This window comes from Anomaloglossus baeobatrachus, chromosome 8 (genome assembly GCF_048569485.1).
Source record: "Anomaloglossus baeobatrachus isolate aAnoBae1 chromosome 8, aAnoBae1.hap1, whole genome shotgun sequence".
In the NCBI taxonomy this organism is placed as follows: Eukaryota; Metazoa; Chordata; class Amphibia; order Anura; family Aromobatidae; genus Anomaloglossus; species Anomaloglossus baeobatrachus.
In genome coordinates, this window is record NC_134360.1 from 57,061,614 (window position 1) to 57,079,801 (window position 18,188).

Consider the following 18,188-nt stretch of genomic DNA (forward strand, 5'->3'; position numbering starts at 1 on the left):
CCCCCCATCTATCCAGGACTCAGGGCCCGGGCACCCCCCATCTATCCAGGACTTGGGCTGCTTTGTCCTGCAGTGACCGTTGCGTGCATTAGGACCTTTCGCTTCCTTCGTCTTTTGCCTCCTGTTTGCACAGCGTCCCTCACACCTGCATGTGACGTCTCGGTATTCGGTCCGTACAGAAGTTCCTCCATCGCAGTGTTCCCATCTGGTATTCTGCAGGAACCATCTCCATGCGGTTGTAGAGGCTGTGTCCCATACACATGGGAGAGCTTCAGAGTAATTGTATCCCCAATACAGCCCCCACACAACTGCAGACCGCCGCACCACATGAACCAGCGCAATCGCTGCATTCTGGCTGCATTTTTTCAGCCTTGTCACAGGCACTTAACCCCTCATGGTGAGAAGTTAAAATGCTGGAAATAACCTTTACTGCATAGTAAAATGGTCGGCAATTGCGTACAAGATGTTGTATTTTCACTCCTTGCCATTTTCAAGACCTTTGTTTGCTGTCAGTGAATGGAAACATTTAACGTCTGAAGATCTGCACGGATTCAGCTGCACACTCGGCCTTGATAGTTTGGAACAATGTATCAGCGCAGGTAAAATGTATTGAACTGTACAAGCGATGCAAACGCTCATCTGGGAGACACCGGCGCAGCGTCCAGCACTTACGGTATTGGGATTGGCCTTATTTTGGGGTCGCACTGTCCCGGACTGACAGCTGCGTGCAGACTGAACACAGGATCCAGAATCTGCTTATTTCACAATTAATCTCTTTAATCTGCTCCGCGGCTACAGAAGATTACACTTCACCAAATAACGGAGCGCTCCCCTCGCTCGGCCCCCGCCTGCGGATTACAGCACAGGGAAACTATTACTTTATTATTCGGAGCCACGTGAACCCACAACAGACGCAGTCCTCCTATCTGAATGACGTGGCGTCCATTCTTCCAGGGGCGGCCCTGGGGATGTCCGAAGCCCGGGAACGCTGAGCATTCATCAGGGGCTGAAGAATTTTTAATGAAGCACAATAGATCCAAACAAATAAATATTAAATAAGAAACAGTACAAAATGGCGCGGCGGCGAATCTGTGGTGGAGGATTGGTCTCACCGCCTGGATGTGCGGTCAGCGTAGCAGTAGCCAAGGGGTTAAACAGCTCGGCATCCAATCACACAGTGTCCAAAAGTGAGAGGCTCGACTGACACAAAGCGAAGAAAAACCAGCAGTGCTGTGCTGTAGAACGGAGGGTGAGAGGGTCTGCGGAGTGACTGACGGGCGCAGTGCATGGTCGTAATATTAAGGCATATGCAAAGGAGAGGGTCCTGCCTGGTGTGAGCGCAGTCGGTGTGCCACCGACACACAGCGCGCAGTATCTGCAGAAGCAGACGGAGCGTAGTATATAAATATATAGTCAGCGCCCGGGAACACAAACTTCACGGCAGAACGGATGACAAAGTGGCAAAAAAAATAACCGGAAAATAGAGCCGAGGCCAATGTGTAACCCACAATCCGCCTGTGAGGGGAGCAGCCATGTGTGGCATAGACTGAGTGCTCGGTGCGAAGTGTAGGGGCGAAGTGCTCTATGCGCGGTAGATATTGGTGTATGGGTGGCGTGCTCTATGCATGGTGGATATCTGTGTATTGGTGGAGTGCTCTACGTGCGGTAGATATTGGTATACGGGTGGTGTGCTCTATGCATGGTGGATACTGGTGTATTGGTGGAGCGCTCTATGTGCGGTGGATATTGGTGTACAGGTGGAGCTCTCTATGTGCGATGGATATCAGTGTACAGGAGAAGTGCTCTATCCATGACAGCTATCATTGTACAGGCAGAGCCCTCTGTGCGCGGTGGATATTGGTGTATGGGCGGAGTTCTCTATGCGCAATGGATATCAGTGTACCGGAGTGCTCCATTCGTGGAGGATATCAGCGTGCAGGCGGAGCTCTCTATGTGCGGTGAATATCAGTGTACATGCAAAGCACTCTATCCGCAGTGGATAGCAGTGTAAGAGTGTAAGGGCAGAACACTGTATGCACAGTGGATATCAGTATATGGGTGGAGCACTCCATCCGCAGTGGATATCAGTGTATGGGTAGAACACTCTATACGCAGTGGATACGAGTGTACAGGCGGAGCACTCAGTGGTGGCTCTTAAGCGAGGCATGTAGAATGTACAGGATGACTTGTCGAGTTAATCCTACAGGTGAAGGTACTATAAACTGCAGAATGGTGCAGAACAGCAGACCATGGAGTATTCAGCCACTTCCTGACACTCGTGGCCCCGCGTTGGCAAGTAAGAAGATGGCATCTCTCCCTCCGGGGCACGATGACAAAAGACTGGACGGTGAGTCACGAAGACGCTGAACCTTCCTCAGGCGCTGATGGAATTGGCCACATCAGTAAACACAAGTCGCGTTGGTCTCTGCAGAGGACACAGACTGGTGAGCAGAACCTGAAATACACAGGAGGTAACACAGGAATCACAAGAAGAATTCAACATACAACGAAGGTATGAAAAATCAAAAGACAGGAGAAGAGGCCAATCATTAAAAATATTCACCTACGCAATCATGCACTGTTCTACCCCATATAGTAATCCAGAGCAGCACTCACTATTCTGCTGGTGGAGTCATTGTGTACATACATTACTTATCCTGTACTGGTCCTGTGTTACAGCCTGTATTATACGCCACAGCTGCACTCACTATTCTGCTGGTACATACATTACTGATATGGAGTTACATCCTGTATTATACCATGACTGTACCAGCAGAACAGTGAGTGCAGCTCTGGAGTATATTTACATTACTTATCCTGTACTGATCCTGAGTTACATCCTGTATTATACTCCAGAGCTGCACTCACTATTCTGCTGGTGTGATGGACAAGAAGCAGATAGAACAGAAAAGTCTGAAAGAGAATACATTTCTAGGGAATTACATGACATCAATACCGTATTGGTGGCTACTCCCATGATTTAGCAGAATTATATCACTCTAAGAGCTGCTACACACACACACAGACACACTTTCCAGAGAAGTTTACGATTTAGTAAGTGCAGGAAATTACCTATGCATTTGTCCGGTGGTTACTCTGGCCTGCAGCAACCATCCACAGACAGCAGGTGGCACTGTCACATAGATAAAGTGAAGCCGAGCCAACAGTCTGTGCATGGGACACTGCAGCCAGAAGATGGCACCAGAGGTCACATCCTCTTCATATTTACATGGAAATGAATTCACTGCTGTTCTCTGTTATCTGCCAGTTTCCACCATATCACTCATTTAAGATTCAGACTATTTACAGATGTAATGTAGGATTTCAGTTTTGACCAATTCTAGAGAATCCTGTTTCCCTGTGCACTGTGGATGGAGCCCCGCTGAGGCTGCAGCAGTGGAATTGCAACTTCTCCCTTGCAGAAAAGCATGGACATAAGTGCAGAATATGTGGCAGTCCCAAACCTAGGAGACCATGAAGGTCCATTGTGCCACCAGAGGGGACCAGCAAGATGTGATGTGCCATAGTTGGGGGTTGTTACAGGTTTCCGTTGAGCCTTCGTTGTGCCCCCCCCCATATTCAAGTGACTCCGGGGTCTGTACAGCAGGCGCTCACCTTTCCCTGGGGCTGCAGATCTCGGTTTGGTTCCAGCAGTTCTTGCTCCAAATCTTCCTGTTCCTCGGCTGGGTCAAAGTTGTACATCGGCATCAGCTGATGGCGGAGCTTCTCCAGCCTGGCACAGAAAGAGAAGAAGAGGGTGACTATGGAAATATGAGACGGTCGGGACGGAGGATGGGAGAAAAGGAGACCCCTGCTCAGCACTGACCCAGGCGTTACACGGATTCTGAACTCAGTGGTGCCGACTTTAGTAGGATTCCTTGCCTGTAACGTTATCGCTTTCTGTACATTTAAAGAACGTGATCACGAAGAGCCGAAAACAACGTGCGACTATTGAAGAAGGTAAAGATGGAGGGACTTAAGAGAGAGCGTCCAACAAAAGAGGACACAACGGAGCAGGCACGATCAATCCACCCATCAGAGCCGAGAACGGAGCAGGCACAACCAATCCACCCATCAGAGATGAGAACGGAGCAGGCACAACCAATCCATCCAACAACAGAGCCTATAATGGAGCAGACATGATCAATCCATCCAGAGCCAAGAACGGAGCAGGCACAACCAATCCATCCAACAACAGAGCCTATAATGGAGCAGACACGATCAATCCATCCAACACCAGAATGGAGCACACATGAGCAATCCATCTGACACTGGAGTAAAGATCAAAAGCAGAGACACGGGCAATCCATCTGACACCAGAACGGAGAAGACAAGAGCAATCCATCCTACACCAAAGCGTACAACGGTGCAGACATGAGCAATCGATCAGAAACCAGAGGGCAGAACGGAGCAGACATAATCAATCCATCCAATAACTGAGCCCAGAACAGAGCAGGCACAACCAATCTATCCAACACCAGTGCCCTAATTTAGCAGACATGAGCAATCTATCCAACAAAACGGAGCAGACATGACCAATCCATCCGACAACAGACCCCATAATGGAGCAGACACAAGCAATCCATTTCACACCAGAACGGATCAGATACAACCAATCGATCCAATATCAGGGCCCATAATGGAGGAGACACAAGCAATCCATTCTACATCAGAATGGAGCAGACTCGGGCAATCCATCCAACATCATATCACAGAACAGAGCAGGCAGGAGCAATCCATCCGACACTAGAACGGACACAACAAGAGCAATCTGACACCGGAGCCCACAATAATGCAGACATGGGAAATCCATCCTACACTAGAGCCCAGAACAGAGCAGACCTGACTAATCCATCCGACACCAGAACCAAACAAGCATGGCAATCCATCCTACAGCGGAGCCCACAATAGAGCAGACACAACCAAATATCAGAGTCTAGAATGGAGAACATAGGACCAATCCATCCGACACCAGACTCAGAGCAGACATGACCAATCAATCTGACACCAGTACTGAGCAGACACTACCACTCCATCCGCCACCAGAGCCCAGTAAAGAGCAAACATGGCCAAGCCATTCGACACTGGAATTCAGAACGGAGCAGACACGACCAATCTATCCAAAATTATAATTGAGCAGAAATAACCACTCCGTCTGACACCAGAGCCAGAAAGGAGCAGACATGACCAATCAATCATAACTAATCTGCTCAAAGCAAATACAACTAATTTTAGCTACTCAGACATTGCAGATATTAAACAAATAATGAACCCCCCCACCCGCTCCCCGACAGTGGAGTCCATGCGATCAGGGCTCAACGTCTCTACAGACAAACTGAGGAGTACGAGCACCGCATTATGATTTGACCCTGGAGAACCCCTTTAAATACTATCACAAATATGGTCCTTTGTGAAAAGGAAGAACAGCCACAGAAATGAATGAATGATGCCGCGTGGGTCGCTCACCTCTTTTGCTTTCTGATGTACAGAACCTGGAGGCAGCGGAGGAAAAGACAAAGAAGAGAAACTGAGGATGAGACAGAGCTGGACCCAAACTGATAGATCTGCTCAGAGAGGCGACTGCAAGTAATAGTCAGCAACTGTGCACATCCCGACAGATATCACTTCTTATACTCCAGTAACATCCAGAGCTGCACCCACAGTACTGCTGCTTGGTGGAGACAAACTACGCTCAGCCCAGCAGAGATCCCACCATCCCCGCACCGAGCACCGCTGCATTAGGGCAGATCTGTCTTATTTCTACATAAGTAAAAAAGCACTTACTGCAACAATGCGAAACAAATCAGGATTATGTGAATACAGCTCTGGGTGTTAATGGAGCACAAGATATGATGTTAGAATAAGTAAAAGAGTCAAAGTTGAAGATATCAAAATTGGATTCAGAAGTGGAGAGATATAGTTCTTAAAAAAAGGATATATAATTATCAGATCATACTACACATGGAGTAATGTCCACATTACTTACCCTTTATTATACTGCAGAGCTGCACTCACTGAGTATACACATTACTCATCCTGTACTGATCCTGAGTTACATCCTGCATTATACTCCAGAGCTGCACTTACTATTCTCCTGGTGGAGTAACTGTTTAGATATATTACATTACTTATCCTTTATTGATCCTGAGTTACATCCTGCATTATACTCCAGAGCTGCACTTACTATTCTCCTGGTGGAGCAACTGTTTAGATATATTACATTACTTATCCTTTATTGATCCTGAGTTACATCCTGTATAATACTCCAGAGCTGCACTCACTATTCTGCTGGTGCAGTCACTTTGTATATACATTATTTATCCTGTACTGATCCTAAGTTACATCCTGTATTATACTCCAGAGCTGCACTCAGTATTCTGCTGGTAGTGTCACGGTGTACATATATTACATTCCTTACCATCCCCAATGCGAGTCCAATGACAGTCACGATGCCGAGGGACAGGAGCCAGGTTCCCATAGTGGGTGTTCCAGTGATAATGAGCCCCCTTGTATTGTTATAGGGGGGAGTGGCAGTTCCTGGATCTGTTGTGACCCCCAGAAACAGAGGGGCCGTCATGCTGCTGTTATTGTTCATGGTGGTGTGGTCGTCACCGTGGGTCAGGAAGCATAGTCACACAGTCCACAGGAAACCTGCAGGAGAAAAGGCAGAGGCTACTAGGCTATAATAGACCATGTCCCCTGTGCTTTACCTCCCTCCCACAGACAGATCTTTTGGTGGTCACACGAGGGGGGAGCAGGTTCACAGCTCAGGGGAAGAACAATCCAATCAGCATAGAGAATACGGCACTCCAGACACAAAAGGAATAAAAAAAAAAGTATTTCACAACATCAGGAAATTGGCCGTATGTCCTGCATGGCTGAGGTTATCAAATATATACTTATTTTCTGCAGTGCCGTGGTATTCGCTATGCTTTACCTACCTCCTACTGATCCTGAGCTACATCATCACTGCAATCAGATCCAGAGCTGCATTCACTATTCTGTTACTGCACTGTACTAACAGATAATGAATACATCCGTGTGAGCATGAACCGCTCTACATCCCCCCAATGCACATAGCGGAGAATGCTCTGTATAGACACCGAACCAGCAGCTCCAAGCAATGATGACTGCAGCTCCGGAGTGACTAGAGTGCAGGACACGGTATAATGACGAGTGCAGCTCCGAAGGTGAGAGGGGTACAGAACACGATATCCTTATGAGTGCAACTCCAGAGGTGACTGGAGCCCAGGACAAACAATAATGATTAGTGCATCTCTGAAGGTGAGTGGAGTAAAGAACACAATGTCACGATGAGTGTAGCTCCAGAGGTGAGTGGAGTACAGGACACAATATCATGTCGAGTGCAGCTCCAGGGGTGAGAGGAGTACAGGACACAATATCATGACGAGTGTAGCTCCAGGGGTGAGAGGAGCACAGGACACAATATAATGATGAGTGTAGCTCCGGAGGCGACTGGAGTACAGGACACAGTATAATGAGGAGTGCAGCTCCGGAGGCGACTGGAGTACAGGACACAGTATAATGAGGAGTGCAGCTCCGGAGGTGACTAGAGCACAGGACAAACAATAAGGCTGGTTTCAAACGTCCGTGTTTCAGGTACGTGTGACATCCGAATCTAACACAGATGCCACACGTACCCATGTTATTATTTGCTGCTACTCACACGTCCGTGTTTTCACCTCCCCATACGCACACATGCAGGCATGTCCGTTTTTTCGCCGGTAGCACGGGTGTCACACGGATCGCACACTGATGTGATCCGTGTGACACGTACCGGAGAAAACACGCGTCTTTTTAATAAAAAGATTTTCTATATTTACCTGTATCCGGGGACCACATCGCTGGGTGAGTATACAGCAGTGTGTGTGTGTGTGTGTGTGTGTGTGTGTGTGTGTGTGTGTGTGTGTGTGTGTGTGTGTGTGTGTGAACCTGGAAGCCAGATCATCACGGGGACAGCATGAGGGACTCATCACAGTTCCCAATGAACTCTGATGAACCCGTGAAGCTGTAGCGCAGGGGTCGTGGGGTGTCATCAGAGTTCATTGGGAACTCCGATGACCTCCTGGATGTCACTGTGCTTGCAGAATACTCACCTGTCCCCGCAATGCTGTCCCTGTGGTTCTGTCCCCAGAGCTGCTCCAGCTTCCATATCCTGAGTGCGGTGAAAATAATGATCGGGGGTCAGGAGTGGGAGGCAGCAGAGCCGGAGACAGCAGATAAATATGGAAAATATTTTTAATTTCACAGACCCGTTTTTTCTCCGATACAGGTCACATGTATGAAACATGTATGACACACGTATGACCATAGCCATGCGTGTGAGTAGTACCTGATTAAACACGGACGTCTGAAACCGGCCTAATGATGAAGGGGAGTGGCGTAAATAAAAACACAATGTCATGATGAGTGTAGGTCCAGAGATGAGTGCAGCTCCGGAGGCGATTGGAGTACAGGACATGCTGTCATGATGAGTGAAGCTCCTGAGGTCAGTGAAGTACAGGAGACGATATCTCCAGAGGTACAGTGCTGGCCAAAAGTATTGGCATCCCTGCAATTCTGTCAGATAATACTCAGTTTCTTCCTGAAAATGATTGCAATCACAAATTCTTTGGTATTATTATCTTCATTTATTTTGCTTGCAATGAAAAAACACAAAAGAGAATGAAACAAAAATCAAATCATTGATCATTTCACACACAACTCCAAAAAATGGGCCAGACAAAAGTATTGGCACCCTTAGCCTAATACTTGGTTGCACATCCTTTAGCCAAAATAACTGAACAACCGCTTCCGGTAACCATCAATGAGTTTCTTACAATGCTCTGCTGGAATTTAGACCATTCTTCTTTGGCAAACTGCTCCAGGTCCCTGAGATGTGAAGGGGCCTTCTCCAAACTGCCATTCTGCGATCAGTCTCCACAGGTGTTCTATGGGATTCAGGTCTGGACTCATTGCTGGCCACTTTAGTAGTCTCCAGTGCTTTCTCTCAAACCATTTTCTGGTGCTTTTTGAAGTGTGTTTTGGGTCATTGTCCTGCTGGAAGACCCATGACCTCTGAGGGAGACCCAGCTTTCTCACACTGGGCCCTACATTATGCTGCAAAATTTGTTGGTAGTCATCAGACTTCATAATGCCATGCACACTGTCAAGCAGTCCAGTGCCAGAGGCAGCAAAACAACCCCAAAACATCAGGGAACCTCCGCCATGTTTGACTGTAGGGACCGTGTTCTTTTCTTTGAATGCCTCTTTTTTTTTTCCTGTAAACTCTATGTTTATGGCTTTTCACAAAAAGCTCTACTTTTGTCTCATCTGACCAGAGAACAATCTTCCAAAACGTTTTAGGCTTTCTCAGCTAAGTTTTGGCAAACTCCAGCCTGGCTTTTTTATGTCTCTGGGTAAGAAGTGGGGTATTCCTGGGTATCCTACCATACAGTCCCTTTTCATTCAGATGCCGACGGATAGTAAGGGTTGACACTGTTGTACCCTCGGTCTGCAGGGCAGCTTGAACTTGTTTGGATGTTAGTCGAGGTTCTTTATCCACCATCCGCACAATCTTGCGTTGAAATCTCTCGTCAATTTTTCTTTTCCTTCCACATCTAGGGAGGTTAGCCACAGTGCCATGGGCTTTACACTTCTTGATGACAACGTGCACCGTAGACACAGGAACTTTCAGGTCTTTGGAGATGGACTTGTAGCTTTGAGATTGCTCATGCTTCCTCACAATTTGGATTCTCAAGTCCTCAGACAGTTCTTTGGTCTTCTTTCCTTTCTCCATGCTCAATGTGGTGCACACAAGGACACAGGACAGAGGTTGAGTCAACTTTAATCCATGTCACCTGGCTGCAAGTGTGATTTAGTTATTGCCAACACCTGTTAGGTGCCACAGGTAAGTTAGGCCGGTTTCACACATCCGGCTTTTTGCCGTTTTGCCGGATGCGGCGCTCTCCCGTACAGTTAATACAGTACAATGACAGCGCAACAAGCGCCGGTCACATGCTGTCATGTGACCGGCGCATGTGACCCGGAAGTTACAGCGCTGTCATTGTACTGTATTAACTGTACGGGAGAGCGCCGCATCCGGCAAAACGGCAAAAAGCCGGATGTGTGAAACCGGCCTTACAGGCGCTGGTAATTACACAAATTACAGAAGCATCACATAATTTTTCAAACAGTGCCAATACTTTTGTCCACCCGCTTTTTTATGTTTGGTGTGGAATTATAGCCAATTTTTTTTTCTTTTCATTGAAGACAAATTAAAAGATAATACCAAAGAATTTGTGATTGCAATCATTTTCAAGAAGAAACTGAGTATTATCTGACAGAATTGCAGGGGTGCCAATACTTTTCGCCAGCACTGTAAGTGGAGTACAAGACACGATATAATGATGAGTGTAGCTCCAGAGGTGACTGGAATACAGGACACAATATAATGAGTGTAGCTCCGGAATACAAGACACTGTATAAGGGCTGCTTCTCACTTGCGCGTTTCTCGCAGTAGAGCAATGCGAGAAAATCTCGCATTGGAATCGGACACATGTCAGTGAATGATTCAGCTCTCATTTGCGATTTTTTTTCTCAGTCCAAATCGGACCGAGAAAAAAAATCGCAGCATGCTGCTTTTTTGCGAGTTTCTACTGCGAGTTTCTCCAATGCAAGTCTATGGGAGCGTGTAAAAAATCGGATGTCACGGGACGGCACTCACACCATCCTAGTGACATCCGATTTTCTAAATACATTTCTCGCATGTTTCCTAAAACACTGGAAACGAGCGATGTCTCCCAATGTCTGTCAATCACTATTCCCTGTCAGTCGGTCTCTCCCTCTCGGTCTCTATTCTCTCTCTGTCGGTCCGTCACTATCTCTGTCCCTCTCTCACAGTCTGTCGGTCATTTTCCCCTCCTCTCTCATACTCACCGATCCTCGATCTCCGGCGCGGCGCTGCACGGCTTTCTCACTGCTCCGGCGGCTTTTACTATTTTGAAAAAGCCGGCCGCTCATTAAACAATCTCGTATTCCCTGCTTTCCCCGCCCACAGGCGCCTATGATTGGTTGCAGTGAGACACGCCCCCACGCTGAGTGACAGGTGTCTCACTGCACCCAATCACAGCAGCCGGTGGGCGGGTCTATACTGTGCAGTGAAATAAATAAATAAATTTAAAAAAATGGCGTGCGGTCCCCCCCAATTTTAATACCAGCCAGATAAAGCCATACGGCTGAAGGCTGGTATTCTCAGGATGGGGAGCTCCACGTTATGGGGAGCCCCCCAGCCTAACAATATCAGCCAACAGCCGCCCAGAATTGCCGCATACATTATATGCGACAGTTCTGGGACTGTACCCGGCTCTTCCCGATTTGCCCTGGTGCATTGGCAAATCGGGGTAATAAGGAGTTAATGGCAGCCCATAGCTGCCACTAAATCCTAGATTAATCATGTCAGGCGTCTATGAGACACCCTCCACACACACACATGAAAAAATCCTTTATTAGAAATAAAAAACACAAACACATTCCCTCATTACCAATTTAATAAGCCCCAAAAAGCCCTCCATGTCCGGCGTCATCCACGGACCTCCAGCGTCGCTTCCAGCATGAAGGTGACAGGAGCTGCAGAAGACACCGCCGCTCCGGTCACCTCCAAGCAGCAACTGAGGTGAGTAGCGCGATCTGCTGAGGTGTCACTGAGGTTAATCGCGGCCACCGCTGGATCCAATGACAGCGGGTAACCTCAGTGACAGCTCAGCTGATCGCGCTACTCACCTCAGTTGCTGCTTGGAGGTGACCGGAGCGGCGGTGTCTTCTGCAGCTCCTGTCACCTTCATGCTGGAAGCGACGCTGGAGGTCCGTGGATGACGCCGGACATGGAGGGCTTTTTGGGGCTTATTAAATTGGTAATGAGGGAATGTGTTTGTGTTTTTTATTTCTAATAAAGGATTTTTTCATGTGTGTGTGTTTATTTACTGTAACTTACAGATTAATCATGGAGGGTGTCTCATAGACGCCTGACATGATTAATCTAGGATTTAGTGGCAGCTATGGGCTGCCATTAACTCCTTATTACCCCGATTTGCCAACGCACCAGGGCAAATCGGGAAGAGCCGGGTACAGTCCCAGAACTGTCGCATATAATGTATGCAGCAATTCTGGGCGGCTGTTGGCTGATATTGTTAGGCTGGGGGGCTCCCCATAACGTGGAGCTCCCCATCCTGAGAATACCAGCCTTCAGCCATATGGCTTTATCTGGCTGGTATTAAAATTGGGGGGGACCGCACGCCATTTTTTTTAATTATTTATTTATTTATTTCACTGCACAGTATAGACCCGCCCACCGGCTGCTGTGATTGGGTGCAGTGTGACACCTGTCACTCAGCGTGGGGGCGTGTCTCACTGCAACCAATCATAGGCGCCTGTGGGCGGGGAAAGCAGGGAATACGAGATTGTTTAATGAGCGGCCGGCTTTTTCAAAATAGTAAAAGCCGCCGGAGCAGTGAGAAAGCCGTGCAGCGCCGGGGATCGGTGAGTATGAGAGAGAGCTGCTAACTTCAGTCACTCGGGGGATTAGTGGTCACCGGTGAGCCCTTCACTGGTGACCGCTAATCAGGACGCGGCACAGACAGAGCCGCAGCATGACAATGAAATCGGGTTAAGTTCACCCGAGTTCATTCTGACAGTGCGGCTCTGTCTGTGTCTGCTGTCATCTGCCATTCAGCTCTGCTACATGGCTGTCTGTTGCTGCTGTCAGCGGCCATGTAGCAGCGCTGAATGGCAGATGACATAGTAAAAAATACGCATTACACACGCTAGTAAAATCTCAGAAATAGCATCGCACTTGCGTTGCACTCGCACCTAACGTGAACTAAAATCAGCCGAGTTTTTTTCAGCTCAGTCGGACCGATTTTACTCGCATAGATGTGTTTCCACCCTAATAATGAGTGTACCTCCGGAGGTGAGTGGAGCACAGGACAGGAGTGCAGCTCCAGAGGTGAGTGGAGCACAGGACAGGAGTGCAGCTCCAGAGGTGAGTGGAGCACAGGACAGGAGTGCAGTTCCAGAGGTGAGTGGAGCACAGGACAGGAGTGCAGTTCCAGAGGTGAGTGGAGCACAGGACAGGAGTGCAGCTCCAGAGGTGAGTGGAGCACAGGACACAGTATAATGAGGAGTGCAGCTCCGGAGGTGAGTGGAGCACAGGACACAGTATAATGAGGAGTGCAGCTCCGGAGGTGAGTGGAGCACAGGACACAGTATAATGAGGAGTGCAGCTCCGGAGGTGAGTGGAGCACAGGACACAGTATAATGAGGAGTGCAGCTCCGGAGGTGAGTGGAGCACAGGACACAGTATAATGAGGAGTGCAGCTCCGGAGGTGAGTGGAGCACAGGACACAGTATAATGAGGAGTGCAGCTCCGGAGGTGAGTGGAGCACAGGACACAGTATAATGAGGAGTGCAGCTCCGGAGGTGAGTGGAGCACAGGACACAGTATAATGAGGAGTGCAGCTCCGGAGGTGAGTGGAGCACAGGACACAGTATAATGAGGAGTGCAGCTCCGGAGGTGAGTGGAGCACAGGACACAGTATAATGAGGAGTGCAGCTCCGGAGGTGAGTGGAGCACAGGACACAGTATAATGAGGAGTGCAGCTCCGGAGGTGAGTGGAGCACAGGACACAGTATAATGAGGAGTGCAGCTCCGGAGGTGAGTGGAGCACAGGACACAGTATAATGAGGAGTGCAGCTCCGGAGGTGAGTGGAGCACAGGACACAGTATAATGAGGAGTGCAGCTCCGGAGGTGAGTGGAGCACAGGACACAGTATAATGAGGAGTGCAGCTCCGGAGGTGAGTGGAGCACAGTATAATGAGGAGTGTATGCCGGTTATGTGCTGGACCTCTCCGGTAAGTGTCCGCCCACCTTCAGTGACCAGCACTATATTCCGCTCTGGGACTTGTAGTTCCGCACAGGTGAGTGTGGGAGCTCAGGACTCACCTGTGGCTCCGGGGAGCTGCTCAGGCCTCTGTGGGGCCCCGCTCGGGCCCAGCCCGGTCCCCTCCTCCTCTCCGGATTCTCCTCCTAACGAGCCGATTAATGGGACCCTGGCTGCTCCTGTGTCACCCAGGATCTTCGGCTCCTCCCACTGTCAAACACAACCCGCTACTGATTGGTTAGTAGCTCTGCCAATCACTATGCAAGGCGAATGGTTTTGTATTACTTTCTGTCACTACGCATGCGCGCGTTTGAGACGGAAAGAAGTCTTTTTGAGCGACGTGATGTCGCCATCTTTACTACGGGTGCTGCCATTCCTGATGTGTAGTGGATTCTGGGAAGGACCACATATATACTACGACAGTTAACGGAATAGCTTCTCCAAAATGTCTCCGGGGCTGAAGACGGAAACTAGTAAAAGGACAGCAATATTCATGCGACTGAAGTAAACGCGAATTCTGTGCGGACTGATGTGCCAGTGCTTCGTTTTCGGGAGGACACCGGAAGTCGTATGTCCGTGTATGTCAGAGTGCTTCGTTAACCCTTTAGCTGCCAGGTAGGGTTGGTTCTCTGTGCAGGTATCGCTGAGCTCCAGGCAGCCCGCTCCCTCCTGCCGTTACTGCGGCCCCGGGGGTTCGTGTCTGTGTGTTTCTCCATTGCCGTCACGTGAATGACGCACCACAAGTCCCAGTATGTCTCCTCACCACCTCCCTGGGCATGCTGTGATTTGTGGTTCCACCTCAGCCTTTGAGAGAGAGGCTGAGGTCTGTTCTCTTTAGTTTCTTATTCACATTTTCTTTTTTCGTTCTTTTACAAGTTTAATAGTTAGCAGAAATGATGGAAATGACGCGGAGTGGCCAGAGGCGACTGATAACAGCGAGAACTGGCAAAAGATGGGGTCACAGGGGACGCCGCAGCCTGAACCTACAGGAAAAACAAGACTGGCTTTTAACGGCGAGAACTGGCTCAAGATGGGGTCACAGGGGGCACCACAGCCTGAGCCCATGGGACAAACAAGACTGGGTGACTGATAACAGCGAGAACTGGCACAAGATGGGGTCACAGGGGGCACTGCAGCCTGAGCCCATGGGACAAACAAGACTGGGTGACTGATAACAGCGAGAACTGGCACAAGATGGGGTCACAGGGGGCACTGCAGCCTGAGCCCATGCGACAAATAAGACGGGGTGACTGATAATAGCGAGGACTGGCACAAGATGGGGTCACCGCAGCCTGAGCCCACGGGAGAAATGAGACAGGGTGACTTTTAACAGCGAAAACTGGCACAAGTTGGGGTCACGGGGCACCACAGCCTGAGCCCATTGGAGAAATGAGATGGGGTGACTGGCACCAAACATGGCGTGACCTGCGGACACCACCGTCTGGACCGGTTGTGACAGATCAGCACAAAGTCATGCAACCCTTTGGTGCCCAGTTTTATGCCCATTTTTTTGGCACTTTTTTATATTTTTGTAGCTGGCGTTTTCACGTCCGGGCTGCTCCGCTGTGTATTCTATTATTGTCTTCATTTCGCCTTCTAATTAAACGGTAGATGGTAAATGAATGGGAATAAAAACGTATCGCACTCCACAGCACCTCACAGTGCTCAGCGTGGGGAAAAATGAATTAAAATCTAACTTTTATTATATCAAAGTTAAAAAAAGCGGAAGTGATATTTATAAAAAGAAGAATGGAATAACAGTCCCAAGTGTCAATTAGCAGATTGTGGACTAATTATACCAGCAATAGAGACCAACCGAGTGCACGAGAGGAAATAGGATATTGTTTATTATTTTAGCCTCCACAATAGGTGTTAATCAGTGGGGAAATACTGGGTTACAGAGAATGTATGGGAACAATCTCAATAAAGGAGAAATTTCCTCTTCTTAATGTATTTAGAGCAGGCAATGGCCTTCATCACTCTCAAAAGAACATAAAAAGAAAAAATCCCAATGGAGTGTAGGATCATACGACAGTGGTCATCAGTCCTCAAGTGGGTGTTGTCCCCTAGGTATAACAGTAATAGTGCATCATAGAACTAAATAATAAGGAATAGTGGTGTAACTATAGTTTGATGGGCCCGGTGCAAAATTTGGACCTGCCCCCACCCTCCCCTACACGGTCAGATGTATGGGCCCCTATAGTGTTCTAAATCCAATAAAGACATACAAATTGCCCCCCCTCCCCTTCATTATGTAATATGGTCCCACATCCTGGTATGTATGGTCCTCATCCTGGGTCTACCCTGGTATACATGGTCCCCATCCTGGCATATGTTCCTCATCCTGGTGTATATACTGCATATGCCCATCCAGGTAAATATGTCCTCATCCTGGCCCTATCCGGTAAAACTGTGCTCATTCTGGACCAATTCTGGTATACATAGTTCTCATCCTGGTTTATATGTCCCCCATCCTGGTATATATGGTCCTCATCCTGGGCCCATCCTGGTATATATGTCCCCCATCCTAGTACGTATGGTCCCCATCCTAGTACGTATGGTCCCCATCCTAGTACGTATGGTCCCCATCCTAGTACGTATGGTCCCCATCCTAGTACGTATGGTCCCCATCCTAGTACGTATGGTCCCCATCCTAGTACGTATGGTCCCCATCCTAGTACGTATGGTCCCCATCCTAGTACGTATGGTCCCCATCCTAGTACGTATGGTCCCCATCCTAGTACGTATGGTCCCCATCTTAGTACGTATGGTCCCCATCCTGGTGTTTATGGTTCTGATCCTGGTATGCATGGTCCCTATCCTGGTATATATGGTCCCCATCCTGGTGTATATGGTCCTCATCCTGGTACATCTGTTCTGTCTCTAACACAGAATTTGACAAAAACATTCTACTCACCTTCTCTCTGCTTCCATGTGTCCTCGGTAGCCAGCGCATAGTGGCCGGCAGCTGACATCGGAGTTCACGCCATGGTGCATGACGTCACTGTCATGCGCCGCCATCAACCACTGTTTGGCCAGCAGTGTGTATTGCAGCGCAGGGACCCGGCGGGTTACTGAGCCGCAATGCATTTCAGCTGGATGTATGCCCTCGGATTAACATGCAGCTGAAGTAGTTGTTGGGGTCGGCGGGCCCCTGTACCCCCGAGCCAGCGACCTCTACCACCGCTATCGTTACAATCTCACCTATTCATGGATGGTCATCGGGGTGCAGACATTTCCAGCTTTAACGTTCTCCAGTTGTCTGCGGTTGCAATGATCTTAACCCTAGAAATCCCTCTGGCAGACTAGGATGTCCCTACTGCCCAATTTGCTCCAGCTCTTGCTAGGGAAGTCCAGAACTTACCCTGTTCTCTCCCCCAGTTCATCCCGAGGTGTTTCTTCCCTTAAGGTTCTTCAGGGGACAGTGTACACACAGGTGAAGAGGACTGCTCACATAGGAGTGATTCCACCAGGAGTCTAGTTCAGAGCCTCCTGAACAGGGCAAGTTATGCACTGCCATTGCAAGGGCTGGAGCAAGTGGGGCAGTAGGGACCTCCTAGTCTGTCAGAGGGATTTCTAGGATTAAGATTGTTGCAACCCCAGACATCTGGAGAGCGTTAGGCTATGTTCACACAGTGCATCTTTTGGTGTGTTTTTGAGGTCACAAAGATGCACCAAAATGCATGCATTTCCTTCCCCCAGCAAAGTCTATGATTTTTATTTTGCCGTCCATATTGTGCATCTTTTTTTTGGCTGGATTTTTCAAGACGCAGCATGTTAATACTTTTTCCGTTTTTCCTGCGTTTTTGAGTCTTTCCAATCAATAGATTTGACTTAAAAAACGCTGTGGGCAAAATGCAGTAAAAACGTGGCAAAAACGCATGCATCCTCAACACCCACTTGAGGACTGATGACCACTGTCTTATGATCCTACACCCCATGTTTTTTTTTTTCTATTTGTCCTTTTGAGAGTGATGAAGGCCAGTGCTCAATCTCAATACATTATGAAGAGGAATTCTCTCCTTTATTCAGATTGTTCCTATACATTCTCTGTACCTCAGTATTTCCCCACTGATTAACACCTAATATGGAGGCTAAAATCATAACCAATATCTTATTAAGGCCCAGTCACACACAATGACTTACCAGCGATCCTGACAACGAAACGACCTGATAAGGATTGCTGGTAAGTCGCTGGGAGGTCGCTGGTGAGATGTCACATAGTTGATCTTACCGACGACGCAGTAACG

The 18,188-nt window shown here is 48.4% G+C and overlaps 2 protein-coding genes across 3 annotated transcripts in view; one reads left to right on the forward strand and one right to left on the reverse strand.

Moving 5' to 3' along the window:
* Window positions 1–756: 756 nt before the first annotated feature.
* Window positions 757–14,162, reverse strand: C8H3orf18 (chromosome 8 C3orf18 homolog). Its single transcript, XM_075321648.1, has 5 exons — window positions 14,001–14,162; window positions 6,419–6,651; window positions 5,467–5,492; window positions 3,616–3,733; window positions 757–2,455 (listed from the first exon to the last, which is right to left on the reverse strand). Exons 2-5 carry the CDS (start codon window positions 6,593–6,595, stop codon window positions 2,375–2,377), a joined length of 402 nt encoding a protein of 133 aa, XP_075177763.1. The 5' UTR covers window positions 6,596–6,651; window positions 14,001–14,162; the 3' UTR covers window positions 757–2,374.
* A 107-nt stretch (window positions 14,163–14,269) lies between these two features.
* The window catches only part of LOC142249781 (MTRF1L release factor glutamine methyltransferase-like), a 28,633-nt gene continuing 24,714 nt past the window's right edge, over window positions 14,270–18,188 (forward strand). Inside the window, exon 1 of one of the 2 annotated variants that reach the window (XM_075321645.1) lies at window positions 14,270–14,553. The gene's annotated coding sequence lies outside the window, so the exon portion shown is untranslated. The remainder of the gene's footprint in view (window positions 14,554–18,188) is intronic. The other variant, XM_075321646.1, reaches the window with a different exon arrangement.

Bases quoted from the DNA above. Each gene is read 5' to 3' on its own strand.
- C8H3orf18 (XM_075321648.1), bottom strand. From the start codon at position 6,595: ATGAACAATAACAGCAGCATGACGGCCCCTCTGTTTCTGGGGGTCACA. The intron at 3,734-5,466 runs GTGAGCGACCCA...TTTCTGTGCCAG, and splicing joins TACATCAGAAAGCAAAAGAG to GCTGGAGAAGCTCCGCCATC. The intron at 2,456-3,615 runs GTGAGCGCCTGC...TGTGTATTTCAG, and splicing joins ATCTGCAGCCCCAGGGAAAG to GTTCTGCTCACCAGTCTGTG.